At 57.2% G+C, this 17959-nt stretch overlaps 1 protein-coding gene across 8 annotated transcripts; it reads right to left on the bottom strand.

Moving 5' to 3' along the window:
* Positions 1-443: 443 nt before the first annotated feature.
* On the bottom strand, positions 444-8788 carry ISLR2 (immunoglobulin superfamily containing leucine rich repeat 2). 8 transcript variants are annotated; one of them, XM_019736046.2, is made up of 3 exons: positions 8281-8788; positions 5283-5395; positions 444-3902 (listed from the first exon to the last, which is right to left on the bottom strand). In XM_019736046.2, exon 3 carries the CDS (start codon positions 3892-3894, stop codon positions 1666-1668), a length of 2229 nt encoding a protein of 742 aa, XP_019591605.2. In that variant the 5' UTR covers positions 3895-3902; positions 5283-5395; positions 8281-8788; the 3' UTR covers positions 444-1665. The 8 variants fall into 8 exon arrangements, with proteins under 8 accessions (XP_019591605.2, XP_019591606.2, XP_074184366.1 ...); XM_019736047.2 differs by lacking the exon at positions 8281-8788 and adding an exon at positions 6584-6726; XM_074328265.1 differs by lacking the exon at positions 8281-8788 and adding an exon at positions 6419-6437.
* Between the last annotated feature and the right edge of the window lie 9171 nt (positions 8789-17959).

Raw genomic sequence — 17959 nt, 5'->3', positions numbered from 1 at the left:
CTTTGCCCCTCCACCCCGGAGCTGGAAGCACCAGGAGTGGGCCCGGGTGTAAACACCTGGCAAAATCACAGGACAGTCAAACACGAGATCTCACAAAGGATCCCGACGGGAGGGGCCTCGGAGCTCCTTCTTCTCCGATTTCCTCCTGCACCCCCCAGGCTTCCTCCCTCTGTCCCCTGACAAAGAGTCACCGAGCCCAGTTCAAATCAATTGTTTTATTGACTGCACATACTGAAGCCTTTAGAAAAGGGCGCGGCCCGGCGCCCCCCACCCCCCACCCCCCCGGGCCGCACTTGTGCTGCGCCCCGCGTACAGGGCTGGTCCACACGCCCGAAAACCCCCACCCCAACCCCGACGCTTTCCTTCAAGGACCAAAAAAGGACCCCCGCGCGAGTCGCCGCAGCGCGTCCACCCTCCCCACCTTTCCCCCCCTCCCGCCCCCCGCCACACTACACGGTCACACATTACAAGACACAGACTTTTTTCCTACAGAGCACGCTCGGCTAGGACTACACGCCAGGCAAATATATTGTCGCGGAAGGAGAGGCGGGGCGGGGAGACGCTAGGGTCGAGGGGCTCTTCCCCATCCGGACCCCGCCATGCGCAGGCTTTGTGGGAACCAGGTCTCGCGCCCTCACGAGGGACCCTGCCCGGGAGGCCACAATCGGCTCCGATGGCCCCTGCGCTTCTCGAGCTGAAGTCTGGGCCCCGGGCAGCAGCGGAAGCGGAGCTGTCGAGTGCACCGATCTCCGGTAACCCCAATCAACCCCTAACGAAATTGGCCCGGGAGCAAGCCCGCACCCTCGGGCGGAAAAAGGGCCGGGTTCCGATGCGCTGTAAGTCAGGAGAGAGCGCGAAGGAAAACGGACCACACCACCCTCGACACCCACACACACACACACACACACACGCACGTTTTCCCAAAGGCTGGGAAAAGTGTTAGCACCAGACCAGGAGTGTCGCTGTCTTTGAAAACAACGAAAATATGAAAATCGGAGCGCGGAGCTGAGAGGCGCCCCAGGCACCGGGCTTCGCTCCAGCCAGCCGGTCAGAAGCCGAGTGGGGTGGAGAGGGGGGGCAACAGAAGAGTTTGGGTCCCAGTCGCAAGGGGGTTTTGAAACTAAAAATTAGGGAGTTGTCACCGAACCCTGGCTTCTGGGACATGCACCCGGGAAAGGGCAGAGTAGGGGTCTAAGAGGGACCCTACAAAGCTCCAAGCTTAGGACGTCTGCTGGGGGTCCCCGGCCGACGCCCGAGCCACAGCGTTACCGCCAGACGTTTCCAAAGTCTTCTCCCATTTCTGGCTCCAGGGCCCACAGTGGGGCGGGTTTCGGAGGGGATTTCGAAGATAACAATTGCGTGGGAATGAAGAGGCGTGGATTTCGCCTCACGGTCAGCGGTGGTCTTACACGGGAGAGTGGAGCAGGAACTGTGCTTGCTGGATGGGGATTCAGTCCTCAAGGACAATGACGATAATGGATTGCAGGGGACTGGTGAAATCGTCCCACTCCCCACGATAAGTCCCCAGGAGTCAAGGTGGGGGGTAGTAAGGGGGCGGAGTAAGTGAGGGGGCCATAAATCCTGCCAGCCCTAGGCTTCCGTTCCCAGGCACCCAAGGTGGGGGATGAGAATGGGCGGGCCGGGCGCGCCGGGCGGGCAGGGGGTTCAGCCGGCTGTCTGCCTGTAGTTGCCGTTAATCTCCTCGGCAATGTTGACCGCCTCGGCACCCAGGGGCAGCCGATCACTGTACTCGGAGCTCGCCTCGAACTCCTCTTGGTTGGCCTTGGACTGGGACCCCACCAGTGAGCAGGTCGCCAGGCTCTCCTCTCTTTGCAAGGCCCCACCTGGGTCCTCCTGCTCCGCGTCTTCGCCAAGGCCCTCGCCAGGAGCCTGCTCTGGCTCCTCGCCGCCGGCTTCGCCGCCTGCCGCGTAGCTTTTCTCGGACTCGAGGTAGGAAGCACGAGGGTCGAAGTCGGCGGCGATGCGCTTCTCCATGGGGTCGGGCGCCTGGGGCCGCAGGATCAGCCGGTAAGGCTTTCCCGGGTGTTTGGCCAGCAGATGGCAGCAGGCGGCGCCCAGCAGAGGTACGGTGGCCAGCACCAGCAGGAACACGCTCACCCCTACGATAACCAGCAGCGAAGGCAACTCCTTCTTGGTGGCGAACACTACTTGCACGTGGCAGGCTTCCCCTGCCAGCGCCAGACACACGGAGTAGTTGGTGCCAGGCCGCAGGCCGCGGAACCAATAGGCGTTAACACCCTCCTCCACGCGTGACCACTGCACTGCTGAGCCGCCCCCCGCCGGGCACAGATAGAGCAGGCGCAGGAGCCGCCGCCCCTGCCGACCCGCTCCTCCAGGCCCGCCAGGTCCAGGACCCCAGCGCGCCGCCAGCGGCGTCAGCTGCACCCGCGCCTCGCGCTCTGCCACATCCAGCGCGATAACGCCCAGCTCAAAGACGTGTGGCTTCAGGTCGGCGCTCTGGTTGAACGCGTGGTTGGACACGTACCGCGAGGGGTCCCCGTGGCCACAGCGCTGCTCCTCCACCGGGTCTGCAGAGACCTGGTCTCCCACCTCCTCTCCCTCTCCTGCCTCCTCCTCCGGCCCCGCCTCCGTCTCCCCAAGGACGCTACCCTGGACCGGACCTTTGATTTTGCCCTCGGGCTTGGAGGGCAGGACGCTGTTGCCCCGGCCTTTAGCTGTGGACTTGCGCTCGGAGGTCGGCGCCTGCCCATCCGGGTCTCCCCCTGCGCCAGAAGCGTGCTTTGGGGGCCCGGCAGCCGCCACTGCCACGCGTACTGAGGTGGAGTTGGCGCCCAGCTCGTTGTGGGCACGGCACGTGTAGACGCCTGCTTCTTTGGCACTCAGGAGGGGCACCAACAGGGAGCCATTTGTGAGTGCCAGGAAGCGTGGGGTGGCTGGGGGCGCGGGCCAAGCGGGTGCCGGACTCGGGGTTGGAGCCTCTGTCTGCGCCGGCCCGTCTCCATCTCCTTCCCCCTCCCCGTCTTCTGGCCCGTCCTCGTCCTCCCCGCTCGGGACCGGCGGCTCTAAGACTACGGTACCACCCGGGATCTGAAGTTGCCATTGCAGGCGGGGCGTAGGGTGTCCTTCTGCGAGGCAATGTAAGAAGAGCGCCAGGCCAGCGCGCAGGGGGCTACCCGGCACCCCCAGCGGCGGCTCGGCACTCAGACTCACGCTGGGCGGTGCACAGGCCAAGGCCGGCAGGCGGTGCACCGGAACTCCCTGCAGCGCGGGAGGCGTGGCGCACGCAATGGAGTCGGGCTCCGGTAGCGAGACCCGGGTGCTGGCGGCCCATGCCTGCAGCCATACAAGGCTGCAACTGCAATGGAAGGGGTTATGATAGAGTTGCAGATGTGACAGCGCGCTTAGAGCGTCGAAGGTGCCAGGAGCCAGTGTACGCAGCCGGTTGTTGTTGATGCGCAGGGAGCGCAAGTCGGGCAACGCACCGAGTGCGTCCCGGGGCAGCGAGCCCAGGCGGTTGTGGTTCATTTTGAGCAGCTGCAGCGCGCTCAGGTTACGCAGATCGCTCCATGGGAAGCTGGATATGAGGTTGTGGCTCAGGTCGAGGTTCTTCAGCTGGCTCAGCACGGCCAGCGAGCCCAGCTCCACCGTGCGCACCTCATTGTGCGCCAGCCACAGCGACGTGACCTGCGTGACGTCGGCGAAGGCCCCGCGCCGCAGCACCGTGATTTTGTTGGCCGACAGACTGAGCGTGGTCACATTGGCCGGCAGTCCTTCGGGCACCTCGCTCAGCTCCTTGTACGCGCAGTCGGCGAACTGGTGCGCGTATTTGTCCACGCAGGCGCACGGCTCTGGGCAAGCTCCCGCCACTCCTAGCAGCGCCCAGGCCAGCCACACGGCGGGCAGGGGCACCATAGCGGATCCTGCAGGTGGAAGCGGGAGAAGAGGGGAGAACGTGACTTACTGAGCCCCAATTTCCTTCCCCCACCAAGCTCTGCCTCCGCAAACCAGTCTAGCATAGGCCCCAGGACTCCGATAACCTGTGTCCAGGAGCCTGTCTTGCGCACCGGTAGAGCTCAGTAAGCCTTGGGATCCAATGCATGTCCCCTCTCAGGGCCCCAACTTCCTTTTCCAGGGACCTCCTACCTGGCTCTTTTTTCCCTGCCTCTGCCCTCACCGTGGCGTCGGTCCTTCTGCACAGGCTCGGCCACTCGCCGGTCTGCCCTGGGCTCTGCACTGACCCTTGTCTGTATTTCTAAGCCTTTGTTTAATCTCGTGAAAGGGATACACGCAAAGAGCATTTTTGTCCGTGACTGCTGTGCTCCCTCGAGCTCTTTGGCCAACGCACAGCACTCGCACACACGCCCATACGGGCGCACAACAATACAAATACGTCCAAGCACCGCCACCAAACCGCCAACTTCTGCAGGGCTTTAGCGGTTCACAACACTTTTCGTAGACACACAAACGCACCCAGAGACAGACACAATACACTCTGAGACTTCATTGTTCTCACCTGAGCCCAGCATGTCTACAGCGTTCCCCACCACGGTGCAAACCTTTTCCCTGTTCACTGTGGGAACTGACAGATACAAGGATACCAGTCTTCACGCAAATCGACCCACACACAGGGACACAAGCGCTGGCGCGTGCACACAGCCCTCTACTGAGACTGAAATCCCAGCGGATCAGCAACGCGGAGAACTTAGCAAGAGCCATGGCACCCAGGGAAGCAGACTCGCAGGCCCCTCTCCCGCTGCGACCGAAGCTGCCCGCTCTGAGTTGCAGCTCCCGTCAGAGGAGAACCAGGGCTGCTCAGTCAGTCTTCGTCTGAGAAAGCAGGTCCTACTCTAGGCATGGACCAAAAGCATTGGGGGAATGTCACTAAAGATCTCTCCCCGTTCCCAGAGCCCAGGCAGCTGTCAGGGGAAGGGGGGGCAGACGGGTCCCCTGCTGATGGGTCATGGGGGCTGACACTTGCAAAGGAAGTAGGAGAGAAGGTTCGAGATTCTGCCCCTTTTTTGCAGCTCTACGATGCCCAAGGGCCCTCCCTCCAATAAAACCTTCTTAAACGCACTTACACACAGAATGCCTGCTCTCACCTGGGGCTTCAGGCAGGTGCAGCAGAGCCCCTCCCACATCGCCGTCTCTGGGAACCCTTGTACCCCACTCTGCCTTTGCTCCCAGGGGAGGGCCCCTCCCTTTCTCTTCCGGGTCTAGGCCGACCGCACTGGCCGGGTCCAGCACCCTAGGCGGGGTCTCCCCCAGCTGGATCGAGGTTGCGTGGCGGTCCCGCGGCTTACCCGCTGCTCGCAGACTCCCCGAGTGCTGCCTCGGGCTTCAACTCCTTCTCCAGACCCGATGTCTCGGAGCCAGGACGACAGCCCCAGGGGGCTTCCCACATCTGTTGCTGAGACTGTAGGGAAGATGGAGGAGGAGCAGAAAAAGGGTAAGTTTGGGGACTCCCTTGATCCTGAGGTCCCACTTCAGTCTTTCCTTTCGCGTCTGTTTCCCCACCTCTCGCTGGCTGCAGACTGAAAAGAGTCCTCGCGCGCTCCCGGCTCGGCTCGGCAGGGACGCGCACAGCCTCTCCCACCTCCCGCATCCGTCTACATTTGTTAAAGCTATAGAGGCTCTTCCCCTGAAGGAGACACGTTGGGGTCCCCACGCCCACCGTCCTCGTCTCGGCTCATCCCAGTTCACCGCAACCCCATAACCCACATCTCCTCCACTAACCCATCTGCAGACATTGCCACTGTCCCATATTACACCGATCCCCCCACGTTCAAACACATTAGCACAGACCCTCCCCACCCTCCACCAGTCGACTTTCACATGTTAGAATTATCCATCATCATGTAATAATCGCGTCGATATGCTGAGCTCCCGCCACGTTCACACACATTTTCAAAGGCACACCTTCACCCGGGACATTCACCATTCTCTCCCTCTCGCAGGCACACACATTCACGCGCCCTCACCCTCAAGCGCAGGTTGCGCCAGGGCCCCTGAGCTTCGCTGCTAATTAAATGCGAGTCGCTTTTATGCCCCTCAACACACGAGACAAACCATCTTTGAGGAATTTGGGGGAAGGCAACCACGACTGAAGGAGGTCTTTGCCTTTAAACTCTTTTTGCAAATGCAGGTTGTGGAGCAGAGAGACCTTGAGTGGGACCCGCTGCGCGCTCGCGCGGACCCTTCCTTCCCGCACCCCTCCCACTCTCCTACACCCCTGCTAGCCGCCTCCTCCCCGAAGCCATGTTCAACACGATGCATAATTGATAGTGTTAGCAGAGCGCCTCACCCTCCCTGCCATTTTTGCCTGAATCTGGGCAGATACAAGCCCAGGTCTCCCCTGCCCCAGGCCTGTTCAACCCGAAAACGAGAACGCATCGCCCTGCGGGGCGCACGGGAAAGCGATGCCCTCTCCCCAGCCCACCTCCGCCCCTGTCCAGCCTCTTAAACCCGAATAGTCACGTCTCATCTTTTGTGGCTAAAGTAGTACTGAAGCCCACCGCCCAACGCTTCAGCTTGTGCGCACTGCCCGGTGGGGCGGGGCGGGGCGGGGCGCGCGGGTGTCAGCCTCCGCCCCCAGGAAGCCTACCTGAGAGCACCCAACGCCTCCCCCTCAGGTCTAGCCAGCTAGAGGCGAGTGGGGGGCCTCGGGGCTTTAGCAGACATTGGATGGTACAGGATGGGTGCAGAACGCCTGCTCCTCTTGAGCATTGTGAGCTGGGAACTTAAGGTCCGAGCACCTCTCTTCCTCCCATTCCCCCGCCAATATCTTCACAGCTTCACAAGCGAACACGCCGCCAAACCCACACACGGCTTCCCACAGTCCTGCGCCGCTGGTCACCGCCCCACTGTCTCACACGCTCACACAACAGCCGGCCTCAGCAGACTCCAATACTCGCTGTTCCCGACTCTCGCTCCCTGCCTCTGGCGAGACCCGACATGTCTTTTAGCGACAAGGAGGTGGAAGCGCGGGACTGTCCAGGCTAAAACTCGATTCCTGTCTCCCTGCTCTGCGCACTGCGGCCCTGGAGACAGAGTTGCTGGTCAGAATTGGGCAAAGGGTACGGGCTCCTGGACACACGCAAAGCCCCCGCCTACCCCGTTCCTTTTCCTAGACACTGAGCTCTCCAGGGCGCCCTAGGCACCCAGCCCTCACCACACGCCGTGGAGGGGGGTTGTTTCTGGCGGTGGCGCGGGTTGGGGGCCTCTGAGCTCAGTTTCGCGATCTGAGTGTTGAGCATTTCAGTGAACTGGGGAGGTGGAGGAGAGAGACCGGCGAGGAGCGCAGCATCTAAAGAGACAACCCAACCGGGGTTCGGAGGATCCTTTGTAAATTAAATACGAACAGACTGGCGCACGCTTGTTCGGCGTCCCTTCCTCTCTCCTCCTCCTGCAGCCGCTACAGGCGGCGGAGCGGGCTGGGACCCGCGCATCTTGCTCAGCCCAGAATTCAGAACTCAGAACTTCATTCCATCTACTTGGGCCTGTGGTCCCCACAGCCGACTCAGGGGGAGGGCGGCGGAGCAATGAGGGCATCTTCATCCTGCGGCAGGACAGATGGAGTGGGTCCCTAGTTCGTGAGTGAGTCCCAGCGGTTTGGGCCTGGCGGTGCCGGGGAGTGGAGCAGTCCGCAGACCTGGCAAAGCCTCTTTGTCTACGGAGGAAGAGGGGCGTCCTGAGAGTGTTGTCCGCGCGTTGGGAAACCTGAAGGTGCGGTTCCGAAAGCCTTGGCCCGGGAAGAAGGGTCTGGGAGAGAGAGGGTCTGGGAGCAGCGAGGAAGGAGAGTGGGTCCTGCAGACTTTACCGGGCGGGGGCGGGGCGCCTGGCGCCGCGACAGGGACCGAGGCTCTGGCTGGGAGCGCAAGGCTCGTAGACTCTCCACCCAATTGTCACCTCTCTTCTAGCTCTTTTTACAAGGCAGACGGAGAGGCGGGCGGGCGGAGGACTACTTGGAAGGGTTGAGGGAGTGTAAGGCAGAGGGTGGAGAATGGGCTCGCTCACTCTCCGCGGAGCGCTTCCTGGGCCGCAGGGACCCGCCCTGCCAGCTTCCCGAGAAGCCCCGGGATCGGCGGACCAAGAAAGACCCCCTTTCCTTGTTTTCTTGCCGGGGCTGCAAAAGCCAGGGGAATTTGGCAGGGAGACAGGGCTGCAGGTGCCAGGACGGAGGTTAAGGGCGCGATGGTCCCCCGGCGAGGACGCTGGCTCCCGGGGGCCCTGGGGCTCCCGCCCACTCTCCAGCGAGCGCTTTTGTCCCCCGAGCTTGCCCGGGGGAAAGACAGCCCTTACCCCGGCCTTCGACCCTGGAGAGCCCAGTGCCTGTCCCTGAAGCCTGCAGCCAAGTCGCCCCGGGTAAGGTCCGCTGAAGCCTGGGGTGGGAGCCACAACTCTGGGTTCAGCCTCCGAGCTCAGCTAGAAGATTGAGCGCATGTCGACCGGCGCCGCCAGCCGCGCAGGAGCGGTTTAATGACTATAATGTTAATAATGGTACAGTTACTGAGAGGCTGGGGAATCGGGAGCGATGACACCACCCCTGCCGCCGCCCACGCCTTTGATCGTTAAAGAAACAGGCCTTTAATCAGGTGGGTGGAAATAGGTGTGGGGAGAGGCAAGACACAAGGTGCCAAGCCTCCAGCGCGGCGGGGAGGGGGGCAGATTCGTAATCTGTAGAATCCCGGCTAAGGCTTTTTGACTAGGCTGGAGTCCGAACCCTAGACAGACCCAGAGGCCGAGAGCTGGAGCTTGGGATAGCTTTTTGCGGAACGACCTCTAACTTCGACGTTGCGGACCCCGACGGTCCCAATGGTGGGGCGGGTCGAAACCCAGTGGATCCCGGCACTAGCTCCGCGCTAGCTCTGTTCAAAGTCTCTCGGGCCCAGGTCTGGTTCGCGCGCGCCCCCTGCTGGATACCGCCTGCCGGGCGCCGAGACCCGGGGTGAAGACTGGGGGAACTGGGCGAGGTGGTCTGAGGCTGGAGCCTGCGCTGCCAGGGCTCTGCAGACCGACCGCGCAGTGTTCGGAAGAGGGGGAAGCTTACGCAAGGCACCGAAGTTTTCCTTCCCATGCGCACCAAGCCTGTGTCCCAGGAGTCTGCAGCCTCCTCCCTTGCCTGCCACAGGCACAGCCCCCACTTCGCACCCCTTGTGTTTCTAGCGCCCGGGGCACAATATAGTCACCCTCTGAGTACTCGATGAACGAATAGTCCTTGGCACGAACCCATGAGCTTAGTCCTCCTGAGACGCAACGTACTTCTACACCTTCCCCTTTCTCTTCGAGCCCTGTTGGGAGACTTGATAGGAGACCTAGAAAAGGCCCGAGATTTGAAAAGTAAAATCTGTTGGCTCGAAGAGAGGGAAAGAAAACTGCACAGTTGGAAGTGATGGATGTTGATTAAGGTTCAGTGGCACTCGCTGCATTCAGAGTTGTATGTGCCTTGTATTTAACGTGGCACTGGGTGATTTAATGGATGTGCGAGGGCCCCTGAAAGTAGAAGAACCAGGGCCCAGGAGGGCATCAAATATGCCCATGCAGCCTGCTCAGGAGACCCTCCCCACGGCTGTTCTCTAGCCAGAATCTCCTGAACACTCAGCACTTCCCACCTTTCAGCTTCTGCAGTCCAGTCTCCTCCCCTCCGCTCCCCCCCACACATTCACACAGGGTTCCCATCATTCTCAAATGCGGCTTTTGGAATTTCCAGCAGAAAGCTCACTCCTCTGGGAAGCCAGTCCCTATTTATAAACCCCTTCCACCTCCCATCTTTCCTCCCCCTCATACACACGCTACGTAGTGGTTAGGTGGAAAGATTCTAGCGTCAGACTCAGCATGTACCAGCTGTGTGACCTTGGCCAAGTTACCTAACCTCTCTGTGCCTTAGAAAAAAGCATATATAAGAATGCCAATTTTATTGGGTTGCTGTGAGGAGTAAATGAGTCAATGCACGCAAAGCTCCTAGTACCTAGCACTTAAGTACTGCTCAGAAACGAGCGATTACTTTTTTCAACAATACCTAGAATTAACGACAGCTTTTCCAGGGGCATTGCATGTAATTATCTGTGCTTATCTCACTAAAGATGGGAAACTCCTGCCTGGAAGAGGCAACATTCCTGCCTATGAGGGGCAACGTGCTTACTGTCCTACCCAGTGCAGGCAAGACCAGCTTGCCCTGGAGGGGGCGTCTGGGACAGCCAGCGTCTCCATGGCAGGGTGAAGCAGAGAACCACAGTGCTCCATCTGCAGATAAGAAAACTCCCATATCAAACGGTTTTACACGATTAAGTATATCATCTCACAAGCAGGAAGCAGGGCTGGCTTCGGGGCAGGTTGAATGAATGACATCAGCAGACCCAGGTTCTCTCTGTGTCTCCCCTCTGCCACCCTTAGTGAGGTTGCAGCCTGAGACTCCTGTGTCTTGGTTCCACCAGAAAGCTCATGCTTGTTGGTAACAGATGAGTGGAACAGAGAGACTGCATTCTTCCCAGAAGCCACAGCCTCTCCTTAGGTCTTATCAACACATGTTGGCTTAGGACTCCCATCTCTGAGCCAATCACAGCAAAAGGGATGGAATTGATTGAATTAGACCAATGATCATCTAGTCCTGATTTGCTACAAACAAGAAATCCCCTTTAAATATAAGTTGCATAATCAGAGGAATCTAATATTGTGTCAAAATGAGTGGAAATGAGACTGACCGTAATTACAGTAAACCATATTAGACACCCCCTTATCTGGAGATGAGACCAGTTTATGTCCACAGTATGTGACAGGGGTCAGGGCTCAGCGTGTGAGCAGGGTCGGGGCTCAGTGTGTGAGCAGGGTCGGGGCTCAGTGTGTGAGCAGGGTCGGGGCTCAGCGTGAGCAGGGTCGGGGCTCAGTGTGTGAGCAGGGTCGGGGCTCAGCGTGAGCAGGGTCGGGGCTCAGTGTGAGCAGTATTGGGGCTCAGTGTGAGCAGGGTGAGGGAACTCTCTTGGGTAGGCATGCATACAAACTAGAGGATTGTCTGCTTTCACAAAATTCTTGAAAGGATAACAATCTGTTCTTGGAAATGCCTATGCTGGGATGCAAAGCTATTTTGGGAGCAGCGAGGCTTCAGTCTTCAGTCGGGTGCTTATGAACAGGGGTGTTTAGGAGTCAAAGATGTCCCTACATGACTTCACATCCTGAGCATGTTGCCTGGTCCCATGGCGGAGAAGAGGCACTTTACTGCTGAGGTGGAAAACAGGAGGAAGACTTCTACCCTGATCTTATGAGAAGCGCGGAGGCAGCACAAAGCTGCCAGCTTCACAGACTCGCTGCGTGCCCGTGACCGTCAGCAACCCCTTACCCTCTCCTTCTGAGTCTCTACCCTTTCCAGGGAAGGGGAATGGGCGGATGTGCTCTGAGGCCCTGCTGCTGCTCTGTTCCTCCTGAGACCGGTCCTTGGCTCTTCGGCTTTAGAAGCGAGTTGGCGGATGAGTTAGGGCCTCTAGGGGGCTCCACAGGGGTAGGTGGGGTGGGGGGCTTCCTGCAGGAGGAGGTCTTCAGAAAGTCTGGAGGCCACTGTTGGCCTTCCTCCTTGTGCCCCTGGGCAGTTTGTTTTCCCTCCCATCATACTGCATCTGCCTCATCTCGAGGCCATCAGCACACCTGAGCCCAGGAGCGAACCCTCGGCCTAAAACTGCTGCTCATTGCTCTGTGGGCAGGGGGTGTCCCGCTACAAAACACTTCCTGAAGGCCCTTCACATAGCAGGATTCAGGAGGTGGAGGGTGACATCATTAGAGATGAAATCTGACCACTGAACAGTGTGTAGGCCCAGGAAGAAAGGTCAAGCCTGCCAGGAGCACCCTGGCTGGCAGGGGCACGCAGGCTGGCAGGGGCATGCAGAACGGAGACACGGCTCTGCGGTCCCGGCCACTGCTCTCTGCTCTGAGACCCTTACTTCTCTGTCGCCTGGTGCCATCAGACACGCAGAAAGGCCTCCATAAACACATATTCTGAGACTCACCCAAGGCAGGGGACGAGTTCAAGGGTCTGTCCCAGGGAGCTTTGGGCAGAAATCACATCTCGGAGTTTGTCCCATTTAGGCAGCTCAGGTCCCTCCCCGGCAGGTGAACACTGGATACGATGCGACCGAAAAAAGACAACACCAGAGCCACAGACAGGGTGTTCATATTACTCTAATCTTGACAGCAGCAGGTGGAGATACAAAAAGCAAACATCCGCCAACACCCCAACAAGGGGTCTTCCCACATCACAGCCCTGATGGCAGCCGGTTGGGGCACAGGAGGCAACATCTATGTATCTGCCATTATCACACCCGGGGAAGCAGCCACGGGAGTTACACAGAATGTAGAACAACAGTGGCTATGTGCCAACTAGTTACAGAAGTGCTTGCCCAGGGGTGCGTCCTGTGAGTTCATGGGCAGCCAGAGACCTGTGAGCAGGGCTGAGAGCCTGGGAACTGCTCTCTTAGAACCCCAGCACAACAGCGGAGTGGCTTCCATCGATGCACACCAGTCAGACATTGGCCAGGGGCTACCTCTGGGGATGGAAATTTCCAGGCATGCCCTTCTCTGTGCTTGTGGGCAATCAGCTTCAGTAGCCCAAGGGCAGATCTCAGAAGAAAGTCACAGGTGTGAGCTGTCAGAAGCAAAGCACATAGAAGCCAAGGGATGGGCGCACAGAAACGGGTCTGCTATGAATTCGTTCCACAAATAGTAATTGAATCTATCCCACGTTGCCAGGGCTGCGTTTGGCATGGGTGTGCTGTGAACCAGGCAGATGCTGTCTCTGCCCTAGGAGAGCTCACAGGCTCCTGCACCTCCCAGCATGTTCAGGTGCCCTGTGTGTGAAGCTTGGGGCTTCTGGAAGACAACCGTCTCCAAGAAGGCTCCATCTGCTCCAGCAGGTCACCTGAGGTCAAGGCTGAAAAGACGACCTGCACCCACTGGAATGCACAGGGAGCTGTCCAGAGTCCCGGAGTGGCAGCTTGGGGCCTGGAGCTTCTCTGTCCCTACCCCATTCACAGTATTGGGACGAAGACAGAGGCCAAGAGGGAGGTCACAGAGCAGATGGGCTGGGAAATGTGCCCAGCCTGCAGCTTCTCTGGTCCAGGACAGGCCATGCTTGGTGGCCATCATTGACCTTGCTGGTTAGGAGGCCCTTGAGACTCTCCAGCAGATGTGGCCTCCCTGAGGGCCGGTACTGAATGGGACAGGTGGCCCACTTCAGGTCTCCTTTATTAGCCCCCTGTACCTCGAGAGACTGCGGTTGTGCCCTGGATTGGAGCAGCTTTAATAAGGGCACGCTGGTCCCCAACCAGGCCCCACAGAGAGAGGACCTCCAGCCAGGCAGCTGGCTGGGGCAGCAATTTGGAGGACGAGAGCCCTTCCTGAGGTGGCATGTTGCAGAAGTGCCTGTAATTCTGCACCCAGGCAAGGCCAGTTCTAATGGCCACATCTTGAGGACCACTAGGTACAATTCAGTGTAAGGGGGCCTGGAGCAGGAGATCAGGGCTCAGGTGGCTGTACCTGCTTTTCCACTGACTTCCTGTGAGATTTTGGAAAAGTCTCTCTTTTCCTGTGCCATGAGGGAGATGTCCCTCCCCACTTGCCTGCCTCAGCTGATTCAGCAGCTTGGATCTGTCCCATTCTCACTCCTCAGGCCTGTCCCTACCACATCCAAAATAAGGAAGGGCCCCTCCATGCAGTGCCCTCCCAGGAAGTACAACCCCCCAGGCACAGTTCGCTGCAACATCCTCTTTGAAGCGCCCCAAATAAGCTTTCCTGGAGAAGCTAGTGCTGAGGGCCAGGAAGGGGACTGCTGCAGTGCCTGTGTGAATGCCTCAGCCTCCTCTCCCTGAGAGCTTATCTCCAGACCCAGCTGGAAACTTGATGTATTTATTGGCTTCTCCCAGGATCTCCTCTGTACAACCCACATCTCTGCCGGTGCTGCAAGAAAGTGACCCCTGCGGATGGCTGTGTCTGGCAGCCAGCCGGGGGCTGATGGAGGGGACTGCTGTAAATCCCTCCAGCCTGCAGCCTGCAGGGTCACCCGGTCAGGAGAGAGGAGACAGTCCAGGAGGCTCAGAGAGATAGGGGGCAGACTCACCCGGATCCTAAATGATCTAGAACCAGGAAAGGGACAGAAGGAAGGAATGGAGACAGGAGAGGAGCGATGGGGAGGGGGTGGGAAGGCAGGGGAAGGGAGGGAGAAGCCCACAGTGCTTTCTAGAAGTCGGCACAGTATACCTTCTCCTCCATGGTGTTGGATGTATACTTATTTTTTATTGAGCATTGCCAAGTCACAAAGTTCAGTGTTTTATTTATGTTCTCATTTAATCCTCAGAAGTTTTGAGGTGTATATTGTCACCCTCCATTTGCATATGACCACAAAAACTAAGCAGTTTGTGCAAGGTCACACAGCAGAGCTGGCATTTGAACCAGGTCTGTCCAAAGCTCACGTTCTACCACATGTCACCCTTCCCTGCTCCTGAGCAGACTCTATGAGGGTACCACCATGGGCCCACCCTTTGCCTCCTCCTTGGGTGGTTGGGTTTACTGTAGGGTCAGCCCACTGTGGTGTCAGCCAGGGCTTTATGGCTGTACAACTCCAGGAGAGAGTCAGCCCTTGGGTAAGTTCTGCTCCCCAGGCCCTCTGTACTCAGTCTGGCCAACAAACACAGTTTTAGATAATCAGATAAGTGACACAGGATGTCGCAAATCTCCTATCATACTTGTTTGGTTGGCTAGCTTCGTGGAAAATTTCAGTGGTTAGCTAGTCAGTTTTTGCAATCTGCTTGGCAATCAAGTTTGGGATATTTGTATTTATAAACTGACTTTAGCATAGTGCAGGCAGCTGGTCTTTAAAGAATTCCTCTGGGATGAGTTTAAGGAAGTTCCTTGAGCCAAGAAGGAAGGAATTTTCCCCACTTGTCAGCAAATGCATTTTGTAAGGGTGGGTGGAGACGTCCAAACTTTCTGTTTTGTTTTGTTTTTTTGAGGAGGGGAGTTAGTTAAAATTCTAGACTCTTCTCTCAACAGAGTTACCACAGGCATGTGCTTTATTCAAGTACAAAGGGTCTGGAGCTGACATCTAGATTCAGACACACAAATGAATGATGCTGCGCCTCCATCCCTCCCCCAGCCCCAGCTTCCACCAGCAGGCTCCGTCCAGGACCTAGGTCACCCCAGAGAAGCATGTCCTCGGCCCATGTTTCCTTCCACCTCCCTGTAGCCTGGTCCCACCACCCCCCACCCCCATGAGCTGAGCCACACCCCCTGTCACTTCTGACTTGCATCCTGACTGGGGATAGGGCCTTCCCTGAACTCACGCGTTCTCAACAGGGGCAAAATTACCCCACAGAGGGTTGAAACTAGTTCAAGGGGGGACTATTAACAATCTTAGATATTCCAGTGGTTTCTGATCCCTAAAGGACCAGAGTTCATGAACAGATATACAGTATATCTATGTAAGGAAGAAGTAAAATGCTATTTGCAGATGACATGATCTTGTATGTAGAAAATCCTAAAGAGTCTATAATATAGCTATGGTATTAAAATTTAATTGTGGGGAGCCGTGCCTAGGAAAAAATGTCTAAAAAGTTCCTTATGGGGGCAATAATTGGGGGAAAAAGATTTGAGAAGCACTGCTCTGAAAGAAAAAGTTACAATTAAGGTACGTTTAAGTGCTGGGACCAGAAAGATGGTGTGAGCTTTCTGGGGCCTGAATTTCGCCTCCTGTGAGACCAGCAGACCAGGAGGGCGTGGGAAGGAGACAGCTGAAAACTGGTTCCACCGACCTGCAGCAATGCAGCTGGCAGTGTAGGAGAGGGCTCCTCCAGACACAGGCTTCCTGTGGGGCACATCCCAGCTCTGCCACATACAAGCTTAATGACCTTGACCAAGGAACTCAACCTGCCACCCCAAGTTCGCCTGTAACATGAAGATGACGGTTGTTGGGAGACTGAATGAGGTGACCTGTGCTAATGAGAAATGCTTGGGAGGGGCCGCTGCCCTTGGAAGGCCATATTTGGGGGTCTTCCTCAGAAGCTGCTGCTCAGCTGCCCATAGTTTCATGGACTTTGTTGCTAGAATCTCAAATACTTGCAGCCCCAAAAGTGACGCCAACTCCATTCCTAATTAAATTCCTAACTCCATTCCTTAACTTAATCACCAAATGTGACCCTAAATTTGATATAACCCCAAATCCTAACCTTAGGCCTCACCTCAACTCCTAATCCCACACCAGGCTTACCCCAATTCTAACCTGGCCCTGACCTTTGCTCTAACCCTTATCCATAACCCGCACTCACTGGTAACCCAGGGTTTCCCAAAATTGCCACTCACTTCCATGGTCACAAGTTTTGATATAGTGTTCCTTCTGAGCTGGTAGCTACTTAATATTTGTCCTTAGACCTTTGAAAAATCCCACTGTAGCGTCATTCTGAGCATGTTCCAGAACTGATTAATATTTTAAAAATGTTTCTCCGTGTACCATCTACCTAACGATATCTCCCATGCCAGCGTAGCGCTTTGGAAAAGACTGTGCTACCTGAGCCTAAAGTCCACGCACCACAAGTCCCGCCTCCCTCCCCTCTCCCCTCCCCCCCTCCGCCTCCCTCCCCTCTCCCCTCCCCCCCTCCGCCTCCCTCTCCCCTTGGGAGCAGCGGCCATCTTGCCTGGCCCGGTGGGGCTGCAGCGCCCTCTGCTGGCGGAGTCTGGAGGCAGCTCTAGCACAGCTCTGCTTTCCTCTGGGCGGAGTCCGCAATATACTACCCTCTCTGCCATGGCATTTGGTGTCACTGTCTGTGGGGTTCTCTTAGTTGTGAGTGAAGGTGAGAAAGGGCCCTCTTACTCTAGGCACAGGGGCTGGGACACTGGGGTGCAGGGCGGAGACAGGCCTGAAGTCAGAGGACGAGACAGGAGCAGGGCCTGCGGGGAGGTTTAGGGTACAAGATAAACTCTGAGATGTGGAGTACAGTCAGGGCTGGGACTAGGGGTCAGAGTGAGTCTAAGGCAGGGATAAGAATGGGAGTGGGCAGGCCAGCACCGGGTAAGGGGGGGGTGCAGAGGGGAGCACAGCGGGGCCAGGTACCAGGTGGCAGCCCGGTGTTATGCAGGGAGAAGAGCGAGATTGAAGCGGATTTTTTTTAGTGAGCTTTCTGGCGTGTGAATGAGCCCTGGGACCTCAGAAGGAGGTACTTAAGCAGCGTAGGGCCGCCAAGGCTGAGCTGAGCTGTCACAGGAAGTCTGTTCTCTGCTCCAGGTCCTTGTGGCTACAGCTCCCATCTGGGTGTCCTCAGGGCATAGCGCCACCGACTGCTCAGCCACTGCTGCTCTCCTTCCTGCCTCCCTCAGGCCCCAGGACTCCAGTTATCTGTTCTGCCCCACATCTTGTTCTTTATTCCCCTGAAGAAGGCCCATGTACTGTTTTTTTGCTAAGGTCTAGTATCTATTTTTCTATAACTTATAATGCAGGAACACTGTCATCTCAGCTGTCTGTAAAATAAGATCTTACATTTGTGTGGCTCTTCATATATTAAAGAACTATTTTCAAACATTTGATCACACAAGATACTGTGAGGTTAAAATTATCCTTATTATCTCATTTTACAGAGTCAGAGCCTGAGCTTGACACAACAGACCAGTCGTAGGCTACGGAGGATTGAAATTTAGTACCCTGAGCTCTCGCCCAGCAGGCTCATGGTTAGTTGGATAAACCTCAGATAGAATTCAAAGTACAGGTAACATGTTTGAAGTTGCTCTTAGAGACTGAAAACTCCAGGACAGGAATTTGGGCATCTGGGACAGGGAGATGTGGTTGAGGGTGGTGGCAGTGACCAAATCACATTACCTGGCTGCCCACCCAGGCCAGGGGAGGGCTGACACCTACACTGCCTGTCACGGGAATCCCTGCCGATACTAACGTGAATTACACCCGCGACATCCAAGACAGCAACACATTAGTCACACACTGCTAGTATACTGGGCC

This window comes from Rhinolophus sinicus, linkage group LG03, assembly GCF_036562045.2.
Source record: "Rhinolophus sinicus isolate RSC01 linkage group LG03, ASM3656204v1, whole genome shotgun sequence".
NCBI lineage: Eukaryota > Metazoa > Chordata > Mammalia > Chiroptera > Rhinolophidae > Rhinolophus > Rhinolophus sinicus.
The sequence above is the reverse complement of the archived record's forward strand: the minus strand, read 5'-3'. Positions and strand labels throughout refer to the sequence as shown.